We start from the raw sequence: 21,532 nt of genomic DNA on the forward strand, positions 1-21,532 counted from the left end.
CTGAGTCCAAGTCCTGTCCCCAATTCTTACTGTGTGTGTCAGTGCCAGTAAATAACCTCCCTGGACTGTCTGTAAAATGGGGGAGCAGGGCGGGATGGCCTGCTCTCAATCTCTGATCCTCTGCTCAGCCAACAAGCATTTATTAAATGCCTGCTGTATGCTGGGTGCTGGGGATTCAGGGACAAAGAATGAAACAGTCTCTACTCACAAGAAGCTGACATTTGAGTGGGGTGGGAGAGAACTAGTGCTTCTGTATAAATATATAGAGAATAAAGATAAATGCATGAAGGGGTAGCCTAGGAAGATCTTGGAGCCACCCGGAGTTAGAACAAGCATAATTGGTTCAAATGGGAGTCTGCCAGATGGGTGGGGGGATCTTATTCACCAAGCCACTGTTCTGGGCTCCCCTTCCCCCAACCCTGCTCCATCCTCCCCTTCCCCCCACGACTCCCCCAACCCTGAAGAAATACCTGGTCCCCCCCACCGTGCCGCCTCCTTCCAGGAGAACTCAGGGTGATGTGGCGAAAAGGAGGCGCATCAGAGACCCCCGGGGGCTCCCCTCAGAGCAGGGACTTGGCTCCCTCCAAAGTGGGCCGATGCAGAGGCTTCTGGGAAGAGGCGGCCAGCCTTTGGGCCTTCCTCCCCAAGAGGAGGATGGGTTTCTACTTAAAGCAGAGTCAGCCAAAGCTCCCCATCCCAGCCACAGATGGGAAAGCCCCCGGCTGGCTTGACTGCTCGCAGCCTGAAGTCTGGTTGGAAACAGTTCCTCGTCAGCAGACCCCCTCTAAAAGAGGAGAGGGAGATGACTAAGGGCAGGGGGGGGCTCCTCCCTGATAGGAGGGGGCTCCATCTCCAGCGGCAGCGTGGGCCAGACGTGTGTCCCCGCGAGCAGAATTCCCGTGGCCCGGGACCTCCACGGAGGTCCTCAGGTTCCTAGCGCTCCCCCTCGGCCCCCGCCTTCCCCGTTTGGGGGCCATTCAGATCATAGAGCAGGAGCAAGAAGGGACCTGAGGGGTCATCTTGCCCCCCATTCTCATTTTTTCTTTTGGTGGGGCAATGGGGGTTAAGTGACTTGCCCAGGGTCACACAGCTAATAAGTGTCAAGTGTCTGAGGCTGGATTTGAACTCAGGTCCTCCTGACTCCAGGGCTGGTGCTTTAAAAACTGTGCCACCTAGCTGCCCTCCCCCCCATTCTCATTTTACAGATGAAGAAACGGAGGTCCGGAGACCCTGCCCTGATCTTTGAATTATCATAGGACGCTAGGTGTTAGCGGCAGAAGGGATCTTAGAAATAAGAGGGATGATGATGACCGCCGCGTGTATATAGAGGACCTTCAGTGTGCGTGATTCTGGTTTGGTCCCTTGGCCCAGTCTCCTCGTTGGGGAACAGAAGGAAACACAGAGGCAGTCATGGGCAGTCAGGATTTGAACCCAGGTCCTGGGACTCCTCAGTTACAGATTCAGTTGAATTCCCCGTGTATTAAGCACCTAACTCTGTACAAGGGAGGCTCTGGGGGATACAATAGTCCTTACCTACAGGGAGCTTACGTTCCCAGATGGCCTTTCCTCTGTAGGAGGTGCCCAGAGGCCTCTGGGCCTGTGCAGCAGGGAGTGCGTGCTTTGGAGTCAGAAGAGCCGGCGAGGCCTGCCTCGGACCTGGTGTGTGACCCAAGGCCAGGCAGCTGTGGCCCTTCAGCGGTGGGGGGGGGCTGATCTGCCCCATGGAAGGAGTTCACCACACTGGGAGTTCACCTGCAGGGGCAGTCACAGGCAGGTGTGGACCCAGAACCCTCTGAACAACAATGACTTCTGGAGGGGCAGGCAGGCTGGTGTCTGGGCAGAAATGCCCCCTCCAGCAGTTTAGGAAGGCAGGCCCTGGCTTGCCCGGCAGGCCGACAATGCCCTGGGGCTGCCTCTCCTGGTTTGGGCTCAGTGATTCTAGGCCTGGCTCCTGGAGTAGGTGGAATTAAAAATAAACCAGATATTAAAAATAGCGGACGTTTGTGTGGGACGGCAGGGTTTGCAAAGCCCTTTGGACACATCACCTGGTGTGAACCTTAGAGCAAGCTCGTAGGGGCAGGCAGGGTAGGAGTTACAGACATTTCACAGTTGGGGAAACTGAGGTCGTGGGGATGGACAAACAAATGAAAGAAAGGAAAAGCATTTACTGGCCGCTCATGACCAAAGGCCCGCAGGAGGCTTATCTTTCAGTGGGGGACGTCACCTTAAGGGGGTGGTGGCCAGGGAGCGGGGTTGTAGTGAGTCTGGAAGGTGACAGGGGTGAGTGAGGCTCGGTCATGAGGGCGTCTTAGAGATGGGATTCGAACTCAGGCTTCTGCTGAGCCCAGCCCAGCCTAGCTTCTTTTCTGTTGCTCCAAGGAATTTACCCAACCCTCTCTGGGGATTTTCTGGCTCAATTACACATCACATGTTCTTGGTCTCATCAGAGACCTGGATTCAGATCCTGCCTTCCAAAGTCATTTATTTCTGCCTCTCAGTTTCCTCATCTGTGAAATGGGCTCAGTGGTCTCCCAGTCCCCTTCCAGCTCTGAAGTCTATGATCCTAGGACTGTGCTGGTCCCTTCCTTACCCCAGCTTCTCCTTTTCCTAACCACCCTCTGCCATCCAGCTCCAGGGCACTCTCCCCCCCATCCTTCACTCTGGCCCAGCCTCACCATTCGATGCCCCGTCCTCACCATTCGATGCCCCATCCTGTAGAGAGGGGCCTTACAAGGAAAGGTCATTGATTTACAGCTGGAGAAGAAGACCTCCCTCTCATTTTATGCTTGATGAAACTGAGGTCCTGGGAATCACAAAAGATGTGGCAGAGTCAGGATTCAAATCCAGATCCCCCCACATTTTACAATTGAGGGAACAGTGGGGCCTTGGGGACCCCAGGCTCATAGATCTTCGCTGTGCGAGCCATTGAAGCCACGTTGCCTTGGGCTGGGGCAGGGCTTGGGGAAGGCCTCTTAGTCCTTAGGGCCTCAGGGTTGTGCCCCTTCCTGGGGCCCCTGGGCTGCAGACTGGCCGAGCCTCGGACCTGTCCTGGAATCAGGCCCGCGAGAAGACCAGGTCAACCCGTGCCAGTGGTGCCCATGCACAGACCCCAGGCTGCAAACCTCAGGCTGCCTCTGGCTTTCCATCCTTGGGCCTGATCCCATGATCCTTCCCTGGCCTGGGAACCTTTTCTAGGTCCCCACCTCAGCTCCCCTGCCCAGAGCAGCAGGGCCGTCATTTCTCAGTGAGTGTCCTTGCTCGACCTCCCAGGGTGGGGGGGCTGACCCTGGCACCCCAGTGCCTCCTGGTGCCCCAGGCCTGTGGGCTGAAGGATCCACTTGCTGCTGCCTTCCCTGGGGTCCCTGAAGATGCACAAGGTCATCCTACTATCTAAGCATTGATTAAGTGCTTGCTGTGTGCTTCTGCTGTACTGAGCTGGGGAGACAAAAGCCAAGCTGTCTCTGCTCTTCAGGGCTTCCATACATTCAGTCAGACTCGTCGGGGACCCATAAAATGTCTGTGGCCAGTTAGGGCCCTCTACCCAGAGCCCTGTGCTCCCTTGGGGAGCAATCGAGAGAGGTCCAGCTGGGGGCAGCTAGGTGGCACAGTAGATAGAGCACTGGTCCTGGATTCAGGAGGAACTGAGTTCAAATCCAGCCTCAGACACTTGACACTTACTAGCTGTGTGACCCTGGGCAAGTCACTTAACCCTCTTGGCCCCAGCAAAAAAAAAAAAAAAGAAAGGAAAAAAGAAGAAAGAGGTCCAGCTGGCCCAGGCACCTTGGGGCAAGTCACGGGGCTCACTCAGGGCTCTGAGGTTTCTCTGTGCATCCTGTGCACCCTGTGCCCCTCAGGAGTTCTGGGTGGCCTCGTCAAATATTAAGTGCTTTGGGATCCTGATAAAAACAGTGGCCTGCCTGGGTAGGGGTGGGCAGGTGGGCCGCTGGGCCTGGGGGGGAGGGTGCAAGGATGCGGCCGCCCAGAATAGAGGGGGCAGGTTTTTTCCTCCCAAATTAATCTCACTTGGGCTTCCACCTTCCATACCGTGCCCCTCAACATGTTCTTGTATTCTTTTTCCCCTCCGCATTTATTAGTCTTGTATCTCTTCTAGCCTTTTTCTTCCCACCTGGACAGTGGCCTCCTGTCCCCTGGGGTTTTTTGTGAGGCCTTAAGGAATGTATTTCTTTTTCTTTCTTTCTTTTTTTTTTTTTTTTTTTGTGGGGCAATGGGGGTTAAGTGACTTGCCCAGGGTCACACAGCTAGTAAGTGTCAAGTGTCTGAGGCTGGATTTGAACTCAGGTACTCCTGAATTTAGGGCTGGTGCTTTATCCACTGCGCCACCTAGCCGCCCCCGAACGTGAGTATTTCTTATCCTGCTCATTGCTATTAGGCTGTGCTGGAAAATGGGGAGGGTATGGAGAGAGAAGGGAGTGGGGCGGGCTGGCACCATGGGCAGAGATGTGGATATGGGAGGAAGATCAGCTGGGGACAACATGTAGAATTCCTGCCTCGCTTCCCCTTGGGGAGCCTCAGTTTCCTCATCTGTAAAATGGGGTCACACATGTAGTCCTGACCTTTCAGGGGGGTCCCAAGGCTCCTGTGACAGCAGAGCCCTTTTTAAGCTTCCGGACACCAGCACAGTGTCCGCTATTGTCTCCCCCTAACTCCTGGCCCGACCCCATGTGTGACACTCTCTCAGTACGCGGGCAGCCAGATCCCTGGGCAGGCACCTGGGGGGGGGGCTCCCCTGCCCTCCCCTGTGACCTGTTTTAGCCTCTGCCCTTCAGGAGCCTAATGACAAAAGAGCAGACTTCTTGTTGGGAAACTCCAGGTGTCATTCTCCAGGCTCATGGGCCAGAAAGGGGGCCGGGGTTTGGGAAAAGGGGAGAATCACTCCTCGCCTCCCCATGCTTCTCCTGATAAACCAGTAGAAAAGGGGAGGGGGCTTCCTGGCCTACCAGTCTGGCTGCCCTGGTCCCCCTGGGCTGTGGACTTGCCGAGTTACTGTGGCCAAAACTCTTTGACCTCTCTGGGCAGCCCAAGAAATCTGATGTCAGTGGATTCCCTTTGGAAGTCTTGGAGGGCTCTGGGGGTGGCTTGTTTAAAGAGGGTAACTCGGTGGGGCCAGAATGGGGGGGATCTGATGACGAAGGCCGAGTCCCTTCTTACTCCTTTGTCGGCCCAGTTAGAAGGGGCTCATCTAAGCCTGCTTGGGGTGTGTGAGGGAGGGAGGGAGGAGCCCCTGGCATCTCACGCCCCTTTGTGGCCTCCACTTGCCCCTTGCCATCTGCTAAATGTCAGCAGTTCTGCAGGGTACGCCTGGGGTCTCTCTGGGGGGGCGGGAGGGCTGCAGGTCATCGGCCTGTGAAGTCATCCGTGCATGGAGCCAGCTCCTCGGGACTCATGTGGGAGTCTCTGGAGACTCGTCAGCCAAGCAGATGTGTCACATGCCTCAGCGGGCTGATGCCCCCTGCCCCAAGCTGGGATTTCAGCTGCAGCTGCCTCACCAGGGGAGTCCCCTGGACTCGGGTCACGAACCCCTTAGCAGGCAGCTTCTCCCCAGCCCAACCCCGGCGTTTGGAAAATCGAGAAGGCTACACAGCCTTGATGCCCAAATCTGGGCATGAATTTAGGGCTTTATGTGCCTGGCACATAGTAGGCCCTTAATAAATATCAATCAGGGGGAGGGCCGAGGGCACTTCAGGCCAGCTTCCTTTGGAGGACCCTTTGAGAGAGGGAGCCTTGGCCTGGGAAGAGAGTTTGAAAGAGCACCGGCACTGACCCTGCCTTAAACGTTCCTGGCCTCGGTTTTCTCATCTGCAAAATGACCCCTTCTAGCTTTCTGTTGGTGTTCTAGTCTGTGAAACAGGGTCAAGAAGAGTGTTTTGATAATGGCCACGGGGGAGGAGCCGGGCTTATGCCCCAGTTTGGACAGAGAAATCCCAAGGAAGGTTGTCCAGTGGGGGCATGAAGGGCTTGGGTGGAGAATGGTGAAGGGGGGGATTTGGAGTCAGTAAGAACAGAGTTTGAAACCTGCCTGGACACTTAGTTGTGTAGTCAGCCTGAGCTAGTCACTTAACTTCTGAAACTCAGTTTTCTTTATCTGTAAAATGGGAAAGGAATGGGACAAGAATTTATAAAGTGTGTCCTTGTGCCAAGTGCTTGACAACAACCCTGGGAGATGGGTACTGTTATGATCCTCACCTTACTGAAGAGGAAACTGAGGCAACCGGGTCAGGTGACTTGCCCAGGGCTGCCCACCCAGTAAGTGTCCAAGGACAGATTTGAATTCAGGTCTTCCTAGCTCCAGGCCCAGTGCGCTACCCACTACACCACCTGGCTGCCTCCCAACCCTTAAAGGCCTATTTACACGGGAGCTATTATCACTCCTCTTGCGGGTGGGAGTTGTTTCTTAAGAGCAAGACTGGTTGACCAAGCTCAGGAGCCTCTGGTTTTAGGTCAGGCCTGGAGGCTGGAGTGGCCTTTTCCTCCCTCTCCCACAAGGGCCCTTCTGGAGTCCAAAAGTCTGGGGTGGGCGGAGCCGAGCAGACCTCTGGGCCACCCTGTCCCCCCAGGGAGCAGAGGGTGCCTTCAGACACAGAGCGTCCTCTGCTCTGGGGCCAGGGATGTGATGATGCTCATTTTCTGGGGCAAGTTTCTCCTCTCTAAGATGGGAGGGAAGGATCCCTTCAGGCCCCTAGGCTCTGCTGACCCAGGATGAAGGATGAAGGATGAAGGTGGTTCTCAGGGCACTGGGGACCCCAGCCGGCTGGCCCAGGGCTCTTGGGTGCAATTGGGGAGCTGGAACAGGACCGTGATGCAGATGGGGCAATGCTGATGGGGCACTGACCCCCGGATTCTGAGTGTGTGGGGCCTGGGAGGGGCGTATGGCTAGCAGGAGAGGCATCACGGGATGAGGGGCACAGGGAGCCAGACGGACTCCATCCACAGGGCCAATGAAGGAGCCTCTAGAGAGCCCTTCTGCTGCCCGGGGTGCTGTGCTGGGCACAACCCCTGCTCAGGCTGCCAGCCTCCTGGCCTGAGGGTAACCTTGGGAGGAGGCCTGGTCTTGGAGGAGGCTGGGAGGTGGGGGGAGGCCGAGTTTCCTGGCCAGGGGGTGGGGGGCTTTAGAAGCCAAGGGGGCGACATTGTGAGCACGGGCATTCATTGAGGAAGAGGGATGGGATGGGGGCTCTTTCAGTGGTTTGGGGCCATCTCTTGGCCTCTGAGTTGGATTGGAGCAGGCAGAGACATGAGGCCAACCTGAGACCCCTGAGGAGGGTGGGAGATGGTGGGGCCCTGGCCTAGAGCAGTAGCCATGTCGGAGGAGAGGGGAGGGGGCGCAGAACAAGATGTGGCAGCCGGGTGGGTGAGGGAGACGTTAAGAGTGGAGGGGGCGGTGCAGCTAGGTGTTGTAGTGGATAAAACACCGGCTCTGGATTCAGGAGGACCTGAGTTCAAATCTGACCTCAGACACTTGATACTTACTAGCTGTGTGACCCTGGGCAAGTCACTTAACCCTCATTGCCTGCAAAAACAAAACAAAACAAAAAACAGAGACTGGTTAGACGGAGGAAGTCTTGGCCTTGGTTTCTTCATGACCTGAGGTGCCTTCTGGCTCCAAAGCTCTGGTCCGGGGATCCTACCTGGGGGACCTTGACCGAGGGAAGGAATGAACTCTGGGATTGCCAATTCCCTGCCATCTCGGTCCTACAAGTCTCTGCCCCTTCCTGGGCCTCAGTTTCCTGACCCGTAGAAGGAGAGGACTGAACTAGGGAGCCATTGTGGTCTAGTACGGGGCTCCTGACTTGGCATCAGGAGGGACCTGGGATCAGTTCCTGCCTCGCAGAGGAGCCGGTCATTGAAACTTCCCCAGAAAATGGGCACAGCACCTACCCACAGGCTGGACGGACCCCCGGGGCGGGTTGGGAGGGCCAAGGAGCCATTTAACGGCCCCAGCAGTTCATTCAATAGGCGCTCACTAGGCTGGGGGTGCGGGGAGGGTACGGGGCCACGTGGGAAACGGGGAGGGCAGCCTGTCACCATGCCATACCAGGTCCGGTCATGTGGAGTCCAGCCACAGCATCTGGGGAAGGGGGAGGGAAGGAAAGGGGGAGGAGGAGGGAGGGGGGGGGGAGAGAAGGAGGGTGGAGGGCTTTCTGTAGGAGGTGGTCATCCTTGTCAGGTTGTTTTCTGCTTATTCTCTATGGTTCCACTTACCCTTCTCTGGGCCTCAGTATTATCTGAGGATTATCTTCTCCTATTAGAATATAAGCTTCCTGAGGGCAGGACCTGTCTCTCTTCTGTATTTGTATCCCTAGCCCTTGGCACAGTTCTTGGCAAATAAGTGCTTAATAAGCACCCCCCCCCCTCTCTCTTTCATTCACTTATTCACTCATTCATTCACTCATTTACTCCATCCATCATCCATCCATGCATTCATTCATTCACTTCATTCATTCATTTACTCATTCATTCACTCATTCATGATTAGATTCCCTCCAGCTGTTTTTCTAGGCCCCTCTTTACCCTCCCCATTCCCCTTGCCCCATAGTATCATCTTGAGACCCAAAGCCCTGCTGCTGCTATTGACCCCCAGTGGACTGTCAGCTCCTTGTGGGCAGGGACTATCTTCTGCCTCTTCTTGTGTCCCCCAGCGCTTAGCCCGGTGCCTGGCACATAGTAGGTTCTTCATCGGTGACTGGTGGGGAGAAGTCCTGACTCTCTTGTCCTCGTCTCTCCTCCTCTGACAGGTTCCTGGTGCGTTCTCCTTGGAGTATGGGCGGCTGCTGAGTTGGCATTGGGAGCTCTGCTTTTCAGCTGACAGGCAGTGGGCAGGGGCTCCATGGCGACAGCTAACAAAGGTGAGTGAGGGGTGCTTCCCGTGTGGAGGCAGAGCTCCCTCCTGCACGGGTGCCTGCCTGGCGTTGGCCTCCGCTGGGTTGGAGCGGCTCGTGCTTGGGTGGGCATCCGCGCTTGACTCTCTCATCTCTGTTCCCCCTTAGGGGCCCTGGGGAATCCCAGCTCTGCCCCTCACTTCCTCTGTGACTGGACAGGCTGTAAGCCGTCCTCAGGTCTGGAATGACTTTCTGTGTAAAATTAGGGGCTTGGCACTAATGGTTGGTGGTGTTCCCCACCCCTTTTCTCATCTCAGTCTGGGCCTCTTGCCTCGGGTGTCATTTTAACACCTCCCTCTCCAACAAAATGGAAGGAAGTCCCTTGAGGACAGGCTGTTCCGTTGTCTTTGTTCACGGACTCCTGAGCTGACCTCTGGGGGCCCTGCTGTCTCCTGGGTATCTCAGGCCATTCCCCTCTTGGGAGCTGGGGTGCACCTGCTGTCGATATGTACCCTCTGATCTCTTGGAGAGGTGACCTAAAGCAGAGGCCTGCAGTGAACGCTGTATCATCCAGGGGAGAGAGAAACTGGGGGAGAAGTGTGGGGGACAGATGGGCAGAGCCCCGGTAGGAGACTGCCCATTCTCCATTCATCCCGCTGGAGATCTCTCTGCCAAAAACAGCAGCCAGTGACTGCTCCAAATGCTGGCCGTGGAGTCTGGAAGATCCGGGTTCAGATTCTCTGTCAGCCACTCTCTGTGTGACGCCAGCCCTCGCTTTCCTCATCTGTAAAACCCAAGGCAGTTGGAGAGACCAGCCAAGGTGGCGGAGTAGGAGGAAGCAGTTCCGCTCAGCTCTCCCCGGCTCAGCAAAGGCTGGGGCTCAGCACTAGCGAGTCATGACTGGGCGATCCAAGGAAAAACCACTCTGGGTCAGGGTTGGTGTAGAGAGGCAGAGGGCTCTTGGCACAGGGGCCTCATGTGGCCAGGAAGGTCCCGGGCCTCACAGGCTTCCAGCCCCGCGGCTGAACTGGTGCCTGTGTCTGGGCACGTGGGCAAGAAGTGGTTTGGAGCGGGCAGGGAGGGGCCCGAAGCTGCCCAGACAGCAGGGGCAGGAGCCAAGTGGCGGCTCTGTCCCTTTGACCCCAGAGCTGAACCACAGGTCTGCTGTGGCCTGAGGTGTGGCCAGCAGTGGCCGGCCGAAGCTCCAGGTGGGGGAGAGCACACACTTGGGTCCTGGACCCACCTGGCCGTGGGGCAGCAATCAGGTTTTGCCTGAGATCCACCATCCACCCCAGGAGGCTTGCCAGTCACCCCTGAGATCCTTGGAACACAGTGTCAGCATGCAGAGAGAGCAGCCCAGCCCAGCCCCAGGAGAGGAGAAGTGATCAAGCCCCGGGCCTTCCCGGTGGAGAATGGCGCCCCCCCCCCCAACGTCCCAATTCAGGAGGGCAGCTGGAGACGCCTGGGCCGCTGGCACCTTCCGACATAAGCCCCGGATTTGGGGAAGCAGATTGCAAAGGGTTCAGCGTCCTCCCCTGGAATGTAATTAACTCATGAGCAGGGATTGTTTTCTTTGTGCGTCTGCATCCTTGTCCCCTGCCAGCACAGTGCCCAGCACATGGCTGGTGCTTGCCAAGCCCTTATTGATTGGCCTATCGAGGAACTGGCTCGCGCCCCCATTTAGATTTGGATGGGCGACCGACATTCACCGGAGCCGTGGCATCTGGGACCCTGAGGCTGGGGAGCAGCTGAGGAGGAGGGGGAGGAGCAGGGGGACTTGTATGTTCTCCCCGATCCGTAGCGAAGGAATGAAGACAATCACATAAGGGAGAGCCGCAGCGAGACCAAGCACTCCTGGGTCCTGGCTCTGCTTCTGACATCTGCGCCAACTACCTTTGGACGGGAGGGCACAGACCTCGATGACTCACGGGGCATTGATGCCCCAGAAAACCAGAGCGAGCGGCCCTCGATGGATTCCGGTCACCGGCCCGGACGGCCCCATCCTCGGGAGGGCAGATGCGAGATTGGGAGGGATGACCCGGGCTGGGGAAATGTCCCGATTTTGGATAAAAAGGAAGGAGAGAGAAGAGGCTGCCAACAGTTGGACAGTCAGCGTGACTCATCGATTCTTGGCCGCACTGTGGTGCACAGATCATTAGATAGATGGCTAGTGACCGTCTAAGAAAGGAGGCCGTGGCTTCAGCCAGAGCAGGCTTGTTTGTTTGGGGCAGGGCTTCTCGTGTGACTCGTTAGCGGAATGTGATGGATACTGCTCACGGTTTCCCAAAGGCGTCTGGATGTGCCAGCCACACACTATTCTTTAGAAAAGTTGGAGAGGCTTGGACTGGGAGGATGGTAGCTTGATAGCGGATCATCAGTAGCTTAGAAATAGGTGAGTGAGGGGCAGCTAGGTAGTGCAGTGGATAGAGCACCGGCCCTGAATTCAGAAGAACTTGAGTTCAAATGTGACCTCAGACGCTTCACACTTACTAGCTGTGTGACCCTGGGCAAGTCACTTAACCCTCATTGCCCAGACAGCAGGGGCAGGAGCCAAGTGGCGGCCAAGTGACCCAGCCAAAAAAAAAAAAAAAAAGAAGAACAACCAGAAAAACAGCAAAAAGAAATGGGTGAGTGATTGGACACAGAGGGGGGTCATTTGTGGTTTACCATCACTCCTCTTGGCTGCTGGTCTCTGGTGGAGTGCCGTGGGGAGGGGTCCTCAGCCCTGTGCTGTTCTGACCAGACAGGTCTGTGGGTTGGATAGGCATCGGTGGTGTGCTTGTCGAGTTTGCTGATGACACAGAATTGGGAGGGGTCGCTAGCACCGGAGTTAAGATCTTGGCCCCCCAAAGCTCTGGGCGGTATCTAGTGTCGGGGATCCAGTGGTCTGTCTGAAAAAGACCAGGGGCATTTCTGGTGCCCCAAGAGCTCAGTATGAGTCAGAAGGGCACGTGACAGCCAAGAAAGAGAGTGAGATCTTGGATTGCATCAGGGGAATGAGGGAAGTCACAGTCTCTGTTGTCCTCTGCCCTGGTCGGATCATAGCTAGAGTTTGGGGCTCCAGAGTTTAGGAAACTCACAAGCATTAATTAGGTACCCACTGTATGCCAGTCTTGGGACACCAAGAAAGGTCAAAAGCACCCCTGCCCTCGCGGGGCTTATGTTCTGAGGGGTGACAGTGTGTAGGCACCTAGGGCCCCCCAAGACACCCTCAGAGGTAGGTGACCTTGGCGGGGGCTGCACTAGTGGTTTCGGGGCCCAGAGGGGCCCTCCTGCAGAAGGGGATGTTTGGCTTTCGTAGTGAAGGAAGCCGAGGATTCTCAGAGGTGGACGTGAGGGTTGGGCTTGGTGGTGCGAGGACTAGTGAGCGACTGGAATGGCTGGACTGTGGAGTATGTAGAGCTAGGATGGTGCCAGGCTGGCAGGAGCTTGTATTTGGTGAGGATGTTGGCAGGACCGGTGTTGATCAAAGTGAGCCGGGGGGTGATGCTGGGCTGCTGTTGGTGAGCTTGTACCAGCCGAAGGAGCCTCCTGCACGTGGAGAGGATGCCTGGGCACCGTGGGCACTGTGGCCCCCGAGGGCAGAGCTGGTGGCCGGCGGGATGGAGCCTCCAAGAGCAGGAGCTGTTCAGGCCGGAGCTGGAGTGGCGTAGGAGTGGGCTGGGCACCTCACCCCCTTCCTCCAGGTCTTCCCTTGTCCTCTCTGCCTTAGGCCAGACCCTTCTGATGCCGACATTCTAGGAGTCTGACCTGGGGGCACAGACTGGCAGGCTTTCTCAGGGAGGTGATGGGGTCCATGCCATCACAAAGCAGATGTCTTCATCACCCACGGCACCGCCCATGACATCACCCTGTTGCCTTTACTCCCTCCCCCTTTGGCTCCCGGTCTAGTCCACCTTTGTCTCGGCTTCTTGGTCTCCCTCCCCCCTCCCCCGTGCCCCCTTTTCCCCTCCCTGCCCTTCTTTCCCCCTCCCCTCCCCCCAAAATGAAGCGGTCCCATCCCATCTCTGGCAGTGCCCATAGCTTACTGGCCAGAGGCTCCCAGGAATGTCTTCAGAAGGCCTCTCGTGGGCTCTACATGGTGTCTAACTGGTGCTTTAAGAAGAAAAAGAAAGGGGTTTTCAATGAGGGGGGCTTCCCCAAGAGGAGCATGGGTAGGTGGGGGGGAGGGAGGGGGAGTGGGCAGGAGGGGCTTCCTCTGTTTCCCTGAATGACTTTCTTTTTTTTCTTCACGACTGGCCTAGGATGTGATGTGTGTGCATGTGTGTGTTTTCATCTGTTAGCTGAGAGTCCTAACCAATAGGATGTCCCCCCTTCTAACTCCCACGTGACCGTCAGCATTTTCCAATCCTGATCCTAGGCAGAGCCCACCCTGTGTCTCCGGCTCCTCCCCAGCCCCTGTTCCTCCCCACCCATGAGGCCTGACCTCCTCCCTGGGGCCCCAGCCTGGCTTTCCGATACCCCCCGTTCCCCATCCTCAGCCTCAGACTGACCTTCCGTGAGACCAACCATTTAACAATATTGTTACCACTTCATGCCAGCCCTCAGCCCCTGGGCCCATGGGCTCCTGCCTCATCCTTCCCCCCTGCCCACACTGAGCAGAGCTTGGCCCAGGCTCACCCCCTCTTCTCTCAGACCAGCAGAGGTGGCACGGCCCCGTGGAGCCCATCTCTGTGTCCTGTTAGAGCCCAAGCAGAGGACAGAGGGGACTGTGAGCTCGCTCCCTCCCTTGATGCAAGCTCTCAGTCCACCAGGAGTCCCCCGGGTCTGTCGGCAGACTCCTGGACCCCCCACGCTGTGCTGGCAAAGCGGTTTTTCTCTCATTCCCTGCTGACTTTCAGCTTGCGGGATGTGGCCCGGAGCATCTTTGCTCACACTCCTAGCCAGTTCTGTGTCATTGTGCCCGGCCGGAGCCCTCCTTGTCATCATTATTAATGGCTTGTCCCATGGCTGGCAGAGGGTCCCGTGTCCGGATGACCAGCGACTGGGGCCGGGCGTCCCTCACCTGCCCTCTCTGCACCCCTCCCTCCCTCCCTAGGAACCAAGACCAAGATGGGCAGTATCCGCTTCTCCGAGGCCTCGACCAGCCATGCCGTGGAAAGCTCCCAGAGCCACGTCCACTTTGACGAGAAGTTGCACGATTCGGTTGTGATGGTTTCTCAGGAGTCTGATGGTAACTTCCTTGTCAAGGTAGGAGACGGCCTCCTTCCCCTCGGCCCTGCCCGCACACTGTGCGCTATGCTAGAGGGCTGGGCTTGCAAGACCTGTGTTCAAATCCTGCCTCTGAGGGACTGGGAGGCAAGGGTGGTGGCAGACAGAGCACAGCAGGCTTTGGAATCCCAGGTTCTGGGTTTGAATTCCACTATCACTCTTGCTGCCTGGGTGACCTTGGGCAAGTCCCTTGACCTTCTGGATTTATTTTCCATCTGTAATACAAGAGGAAGGTTGCACTTGACGTCCTCTGAGTGAGGTCCCCCAGCTCTCGATTCTGGCCTGAGGATCCCGTAAAGCCACAGTTACCCCTCCCTGAGCCTCGGTTTCTTTGTCTGCAAAGTGGGAAGAGCTGTTTATCGGGCACCTCCCTCACAGGGTTGTTAGCACGGCTCTAATGAGGTGGCTCATGACGTGTATTGCGATCAAAGAGTCAGTGTTATTGTCCTTCTTGTACCCCATTCTGGGGCCCTACGGGGAGGGCTTAAGCTTCCTCCTCTCTGTGCCTCAGTTTCCCCAGCTGTCAGATGAGTGGGTCAGACCAGGTGCTGTCCCCAGTCACAGGGTCTTCACAGCCAGGACCTTGGAGAGGTCATCGAGTTCATTGTGCACCTGCCCAGAGACCCCCCTCCAACGTCCATCCCCAGCAAATGATTCCCCCCCCCCCCCCCCGCCCCAGCAAGGCCAGCCTGGCCCTTAGGGGACCGCTGGGGATGAGGGGAGGGGAGATAGAGAAGAGACAGGAAGAGCAGACCTTTGGAGGAGCCAGAATGTGCTGATGGAGACCCTGGGCTCAGCTCGGAGCCCAAGGAAGTGGAGAGGAAAGGGGCTGGAGCCTGGCTGAGCCTGAGGGCACAGGGCACAGAGAGTAGGCTTCAGAGCTGGATGGAGGCCGAGGGGGTCTCCTGTTACAGAGGGGGAAACTGAGGCCCGGGGGGTGGGGTGGGGAAGTGCTTTGCCCAAGGCAACATAGGAGACGGCAGAGCCAGGGTGGGTGGAGGAGATGGCTCCTGAGACTGAAGGGGGGAAGGTGGGTTGGAGACAGGAAGGTGCCAGGGGGAAGGGGGGGCATGAATGCCACCCGTCGAGCCTTGGACCGGAGGGGGATTGAAGGGGCACTGGCTGGAGAGTGTAGCTCTAGTGGTCGGAGCCCCTGGTGTCCTCCACCCCCCAGAGAGGGAACTGGCTGGAGGCCTCAGGGTTTGGATAAACTTCACTGTGGGGGGCTGGCTGGGCTGATGTCAGCGAGGACAGTGTGAGCCCTTCCCTCAGCATGTCTCAGGGTAAGGGTGGCGGCTGGGGCCTGGCCAGGAGCGGGGGGGAGAGAGAGAGAGAGAGAGAGAGAGAGAGAGAGAGAGAGTGTGTGTGTGTGTGTGTGTGTGTGTGTGTGTGTGAGAGAGAGAGAGAGAGAGACACACACACACACACAGAGAGAAGAGAGAGGAGAGACAGAGGGGAAGAGACCTAAGGATAGAAGGGAGAGACAGAAGACAGGAGGGAGGGAGTAAGGGAGTGAGAAAAAAAGAGGAGAGAAAAAAGGGGGGAAGAAGGGAGGGAAGAGGGAAGAGAGGGAAGGAGGGAGGGAGAGGGAGGAAGGGAGGTAGAAAAGAGGGGAGAGGGGATAGAGGAAAAGAGAGGTGGGGGGAAGAGGGCAGGGGGGAGTGTGAGAGAGGGCCCAGCATTACAGAGGAGGTGAGTGAGCATACTGGGTGAGACTGAGCTTTCCTGGGACACCGAGAGAGGGCTATTGTCTCCCTACAGGCTGCCACCCCCTCAGGCCCCGCCCCCCCCAGGCCGTTACAGGGCTTCTTCTTGGGCAATGTTGTTCAAAGTGTCTTTGAGGCCTGTGAAACTGAGTCAGCCTCCTTCCTTTTCCCAGGCCTCTCTCTTGGGGGCTCCCCTGCCCTCCCTCCCCTCCCCTCTCCCAACAGCCACCTCCTCCTGTGTCTCCGTCACCTCCCTGGGCTCTGAATGCCCTCGGGATCTCTCCCCCCCACCACAGGAGGAGGCTGAAAGCCCCCCTCCCTCTCCCCCAGCCCTTATACCCATAATAGAGCAGTGCTGTTTCTCTGGGGTAGCCCGAGGTGGCGGTAATGCTGGACCCTGAGCCTGAGGGCCCTGGGTTCAAATACTGACACCGTGGTGTCCTTGGGAAGTGTCTGCCCTTCTCTGTGCCTCAGTGTCCTCCTCTTGGATGAGATCGTCTTGAGGGTCCCTCCCGGCTCTGACCGAGGGGTCTCTCCCCGCTCTAGGCCCTCCCCTGCCAGAGCCTGGGACCACACCCCACTATCTCTGAGCAGGAGGGGACCGGAATCTGACAAGGAACCACCCAGCCTCTGACTGCAGACCTCTTTGGACAGGAAGAGTCAGGAGGGCCTGGATTCCAGTCCTGCCTCAGGCACTTTCTGGTTGTGTGAACCCTGGGCAGTCACTTCCCCCCTCTCAGCCTCTGTTTCCTCATCTGTAAAACAGGCGTCCTAACAGCACCTCCCTCCCAGGGTGGTTGTGGGGATCCAGTGAGATAGGAGGTGTAGACTGCGATGGCCATTTTGTTTATCCATAGCCCTGTGGGCCGAGTCCCAAGGCCCGGGTTGTACAACTGTTCAGAAACCATTTATTTACCTTCCTGAGCGACTTGGTTTTCTGTCCAGACACGAAGTAGCCGTTTTGTAGCCTCTGCCCTCCCGGGCTGTTGTCAGGCAGGTTCTGCATAGATGTGTGGAAGAGCTCATAGCGCCAGTCCTGGTGTGAGGACCCTTTAAACTCCCCCCTCCCCCTTTCCCTCTCTCAAGCACACATGTATACACACATATGTACATATGTACACACACATACACGCTCATGCACACACACACATACCCTCCCCCCTGGCTGCCCGCCATCTCCCCTTCACTGGACAGACGTGCCGGGCTGATGGGGGAATGAGCAGCTCCCATTTTTAGCTTCTCTAATTACTGGTTGGCTGGCTTTGCTCCTAGGAGCCCAGGCTTCTGGGTTCCTCTTCTTCTCCCTGCCCCCCACCCCCATCCCCTTCATCCCCCCAGGGCAGGGAAGGAGCCAGAGTCAGGACCGAGGAGCTGGTGAAGGGCAATGGGCGTGAGTCATTTCTCATCTGTCCTTACTGGGCAGCTGCTTCCCTCATTTTGGACTTAGGGGCCAGGGGCTGGGTTTGGATCCTGCCACGTACACTTGCTGGCTGGGTGATGACCCGTGTGTGTGACAGAGACGCTAGAGAATAGCCCGAGCCTGGGCCTCCTCAGCCTCCTCGGCAAAGGAGAGGATCTGGGAGCTGTTGGGTCAGGGTCCAGAGGGGATAAGTGGCTTACCCGATGCCACACAGCACACGAGGAGGAGTGAGGTGGGGCAGGGGATGGAACCCCAGACCAAGAGTCCCACGGCTGGCTGCTTCCCCTCATCTCCAAAGCGATCAGCATCGTTAGGATCCCCCCTCCCTCCTCTGCACAGAATGGGGTGGCTGCTGAGGTCTCTTCCGGTTCTGAGTTCCCCTTCTTCTTGTCAGAGTTCGGCCTTTAGGGGGTAGTGGAAAGAGCTCTGGATTAGGAGTTAGGACACCTTCTCCAGAGTCCGGCCTCTGACCTTGGGGATGAGTCATTCCTCTCTGGGTCTCAGCTTCCTTAACTAAAATGCTGAGGCGTTACCACCCTGCCTGTGGAGGCCTCACCTTGTAGGGGCCTGTCAGCAAGCTGACTGTGTCCCAGAGACCCCCCAGCTCTGACGTTCTGGGACCTCAGGCTCTTCAACCCCCCCATTCTGTGGTGTCTAGGCCCCCTCAGTCTGTTTTAGGCTCCTTTGTGGCTCTCAACAGTTGGGGTCCAAGAGCTTCTAGCTCAGACATTCTCGGATACTGTCAGATGGGCCAAGGGTGGAAGCCAGTTTCTGATTTCCTTAGAAACACAAGCCCCCAAAGGCTTGGCCCAGACGGAGATTCTGTCCTTCAAACTGTAAACAGCCCATGATAATAGAGGGGAGTGGCCGGCTGGAGTGGGGCTCCTGGAGGAGGTGGGAATCGGAGGCCAAATGCAGAAACAAGAGGAGGGATAGCATGAGGGAGGGAGGGAGGAGGAGGAGAGGACAGTCTGCACTCCTGGGGGACTCGTGTGATCTGCTCTTTCCCTTCCCTCTGCTTTTCCTTTGTTCTACAAAGAGCCCTTTGATCTGATCTGAGGTATATTTTGGTAACTAGCTTGTCCTTGGGCCAACTCCCCGAGGGGCTGGGGAGGTCAGACCAGTTCATTGGCCTCATCTGCTCGGTGCTGGTTGGGTGGTGGGTTCAGTCCTTGACTGGGCCCCGGATGGAGACCACTGGCTTTGGCTCTTTGAGACCCAAAGTGCGGGAATGTGGATGGTTTCATGCCTCCCACCCCTGCTGCTGGGAGCCACAGCTCCCAGCCTGTGCCCCACTGATGAGGTCTCGGAGGGTGGCCTGCTGTTTCTGCTGGAGGGAGATAATCTACGGCCAGTTAGGGGCGTGGAAAGAGAGAATCTGCTCTGCCTCACAACAGCCCCGTGAAGATACAGGTGCTTGTCAGCGTTATTATCCCTGTTTAAGAGACAAGGAGGCTGAGGCCCAGACAGATGAGGTGGGATGGTAGCAGAGGTGAAATTCAGACCCCAGGTTTTCTTCTGGCAGGTTCAGTTCTCTTCGGAACGCCTTCCCCACGGACAGCGTTGTACATTCCAGAGAAAAGAGCCCTGGGTTTGGACGTGAGGATTCTAGATAACCCTGCAGAAAGCTCATCTGTGAAATGGGAGCATAACCCCATGGACTCCCGGCCTCAGAGCAGGGTGCTTGTGAGGTTTGAGGGAGATAGTGTGTAAGAAAGTCCTTTGCAAACCCTCGGGCCCTACGTAGGTGTCAGTTATTGTTGTCAGTATTTTTAGTTTGGTTTGACTGCCGTGAAGGGGAAGGGATGAGCAAGAAGGTGGGATAGGCAGGTCGAAGCCTGATTGATTGTCAAAGGCCTTAAATCCTAAACTGGAGGATTGGCGTGTTCATCTCGAGGCAGCAGGGAGTCTCTGAAGGTTGTTGAGCCGGAGAGTGACCCGATGACTATTTTTGCCAGCCGTGCGAGGGATGGATTGGCAAGATAGAGCCCATCTTCAACCGCTCTTTTAAAACAGGGTTAGTATCCACTGGACCTAAAAAGGAAATTCAGCTTTTTGAGCTTGCTTTCAAACCGAATCCAAAGAGATGAATTAGGAGGCTCTTAGGGTAGGCCAGGTGTGCTAGTCTATAGACTGTTGGCTAAAAAAGCCAGCCTGTGACGAGGTGGCGGGCTGGAGTCAGGACAAGTGGGGCCTATGGGCCCTCCCAGGAGGGAGAGAGGCCCGCGGGCCTCAGGGACAGGGAAGCTCTCTAGGAAGGGCTGAGCCTTGGACTGGGCCTGGTGTCTGGGCAGGACTTAGCCAGACTGAGGGTGGACATTGTGTAGCAGGAAGGACTGGCGGCTAGGTGGGTTGAGGGTTGGCAAGATGGAAGGCAGGGGGGACAGCCCAGCCCAGCTAGAGCCGGTGGTTGTTTGGGGCCAGGCAGTGCAGGGCCTCGAACGCCAGGCCAAGAAGTTCAGGCTTCATTGTGTTGGTGGGTCGTGGTGAGCCATTGTGGGTTCTTGAAATGAAGTAGTTTGTTTTTTTTTTTTGCTGGGACAATGGGGGTTAAGTGACTTGCCCAGGGTCACACAGCTAGTAAGTGTCAAGTGTCTGAGGTCAGATTTGAACTCAGGTACTCCTGAATCCAAGGCTGGTGCTTTATCCACTGCGCCACCTAGCTGCTCCCGAGATGAAGTAGTTTTAAAGGGCCGTGAGGCTGGGGCTGAAGGGAGCGCCAGTGGTTATGGCTAAGACAGACTCTAGGGAGAGAGGGAGGACAGGCCTCAGGTATCAGTGCCAATTCCCTTAGAGACGCCCCTCGGGTCAGAGAAGATACATGGTTCTGGGCAGAGATCCATCAGGATGAGACACCAGGGGATCTTTGGCCCAGGGTAGGAAGAGGGAAGCTGAGTCACAGAACCTCAAGATTCAGAACGGGGTATAGCGCTCATTCCATCTGGCCTGGTCCGAGGAAGCCCCGTGAGGACACAGGCAACCCTTGGCCTCTGCTGGTGGCCGTGAGTGTGGGTGCAACTGCTGTGTCTTGTCCCGCCCTCCTGGGCTGGGCAGGGCCAGGCCCTCTTTGGCACGGTCTCCCGAGGCGAAGCCCTTCTCCAGCCAGTCTGCCGTCCTCTGGACTAAGCCCCTGGTCCCCGCCTGCCCTCAGAGGGCTCCTAGTTTGAAGGGATGGGGTGTGGCACAGAGTAACCCCTGCTAGTCTGCTGGGGAAGGCAGCCCTGATCCTCACTTGGGGAGCAGCTGGGAGATAATTACTGTGGCTGGCACAAGTATTGTCTCACTTGGGCCTCCCAGCTAGCCTGAGAGGTAAGTGCTTTGATTGTCCCCTTCTCATAGATGAGGAAACTGAGTTGGAGATCAGTCGGTCAGTCAGCAAACATTTATTATGCACCTACTCAGTGCCAGGCCCTTCCAAGGAATTTACATTCTGATGGGGGAAATGGCAACTCTGTATAAATATATCCAGGCAGCTGGGTGGCATGGTGGATAGAGCACTGGCCCTGAAATTGGGAGGACCTGAGTTCAGATCTCACCTCAGACACTTACTAGCCGTGTGACCCTGGGCAAATCACTTAACCCCGATTACCTCAAACATCCGGGGTTGTCTCCAGTTGTCCTCATGTGTATCTTGCCACTGGACCCAGATGGCTCTGGAGGAGGGAGTGAGGCTGGTGACCTTGCACGTCCCTCCCTCACTTAAATTAAATGCACTATAAGTGATGACATCACCCCGATGTCACAGTCCTCTTCCCGAACGAAGGACAAACAACAATAATAAATATATTGTGAATATTTGCTAAAGAGGCTGAATAAACACGGATAATTACAGAGTGGTTGACTATGGGCTCCTTTGGGAGGGAGGACGACACTAATGTTTCTGCAGCATATCAGGAATGGCTTCCTGTAGAAGGTGTTGCTTGAATTAATTCCTCATCATTTATTAAATTCCTTGTGCGTGCAGGACATTATGCTAGGCATGCAGACAGAAGTGGAGCGGCCTTGTCCAGAGGGAGCTTCCCTTCTCTTTGATGAAATCACCATTTCCATACCGGAGTAAATAGCACTACTAGAAAGTCACTTGGGGAGAGACCCTTTGTGACTGATCTAGAGGTGATAGGGAGCCACTGGTGTTTATGGAGCAGAGGAGTGACGTAGTTAGACCTGCGTTTTCAGAATTATTTTGGCAATAATATGGAAGATAAATTGGGAGGGGGGCCGCTAATTAGGAGGATGTTATAATACTCTAGGTGATAGGAGAAAAGAACCTTAAAACTCAGGTTCAGCTGTGATGCTGATGATAAAAAAGTGGGGGGGAGATGTGGAGGTAAATCAGGAAGATTTGGTGACGGGATTTG

At 56.4% G+C, this 21,532-nt stretch overlaps 1 protein-coding gene across 3 annotated transcripts in view; it reads left to right on the forward strand.

Annotated features, from left to right (window-relative positions):
• Positions 1 to 21,532, forward strand: part of C2H20orf27 (chromosome 2 C20orf27 homolog) — a 45,758-nt gene that overhangs the window by 5,033 nt on the left and 19,193 nt on the right. For all 3 annotated transcript variants that reach the window (XM_043988664.1, XM_043988662.1, XM_043988663.1), the window contains exons 2-3: positions 8,754 to 8,864; positions 13,876 to 14,027. In XM_043988664.1, coding sequence (XP_043844599.1) covers positions 8,846 to 8,864; positions 13,876 to 14,027 — 171 coding nt within the window. In that variant the 5' untranslated portion in view covers positions 8,754 to 8,845. The remainder of the gene's footprint in view (positions 1 to 8,753; positions 8,865 to 13,875; positions 14,028 to 21,532) is intronic.

The sequence above is a fragment of the Dromiciops gliroides genome, chromosome 2, assembly GCF_019393635.1.
Source record: "Dromiciops gliroides isolate mDroGli1 chromosome 2, mDroGli1.pri, whole genome shotgun sequence".
NCBI classification, from domain to species: domain Eukaryota; kingdom Metazoa; phylum Chordata; class Mammalia; order Microbiotheria; family Microbiotheriidae; genus Dromiciops; species Dromiciops gliroides.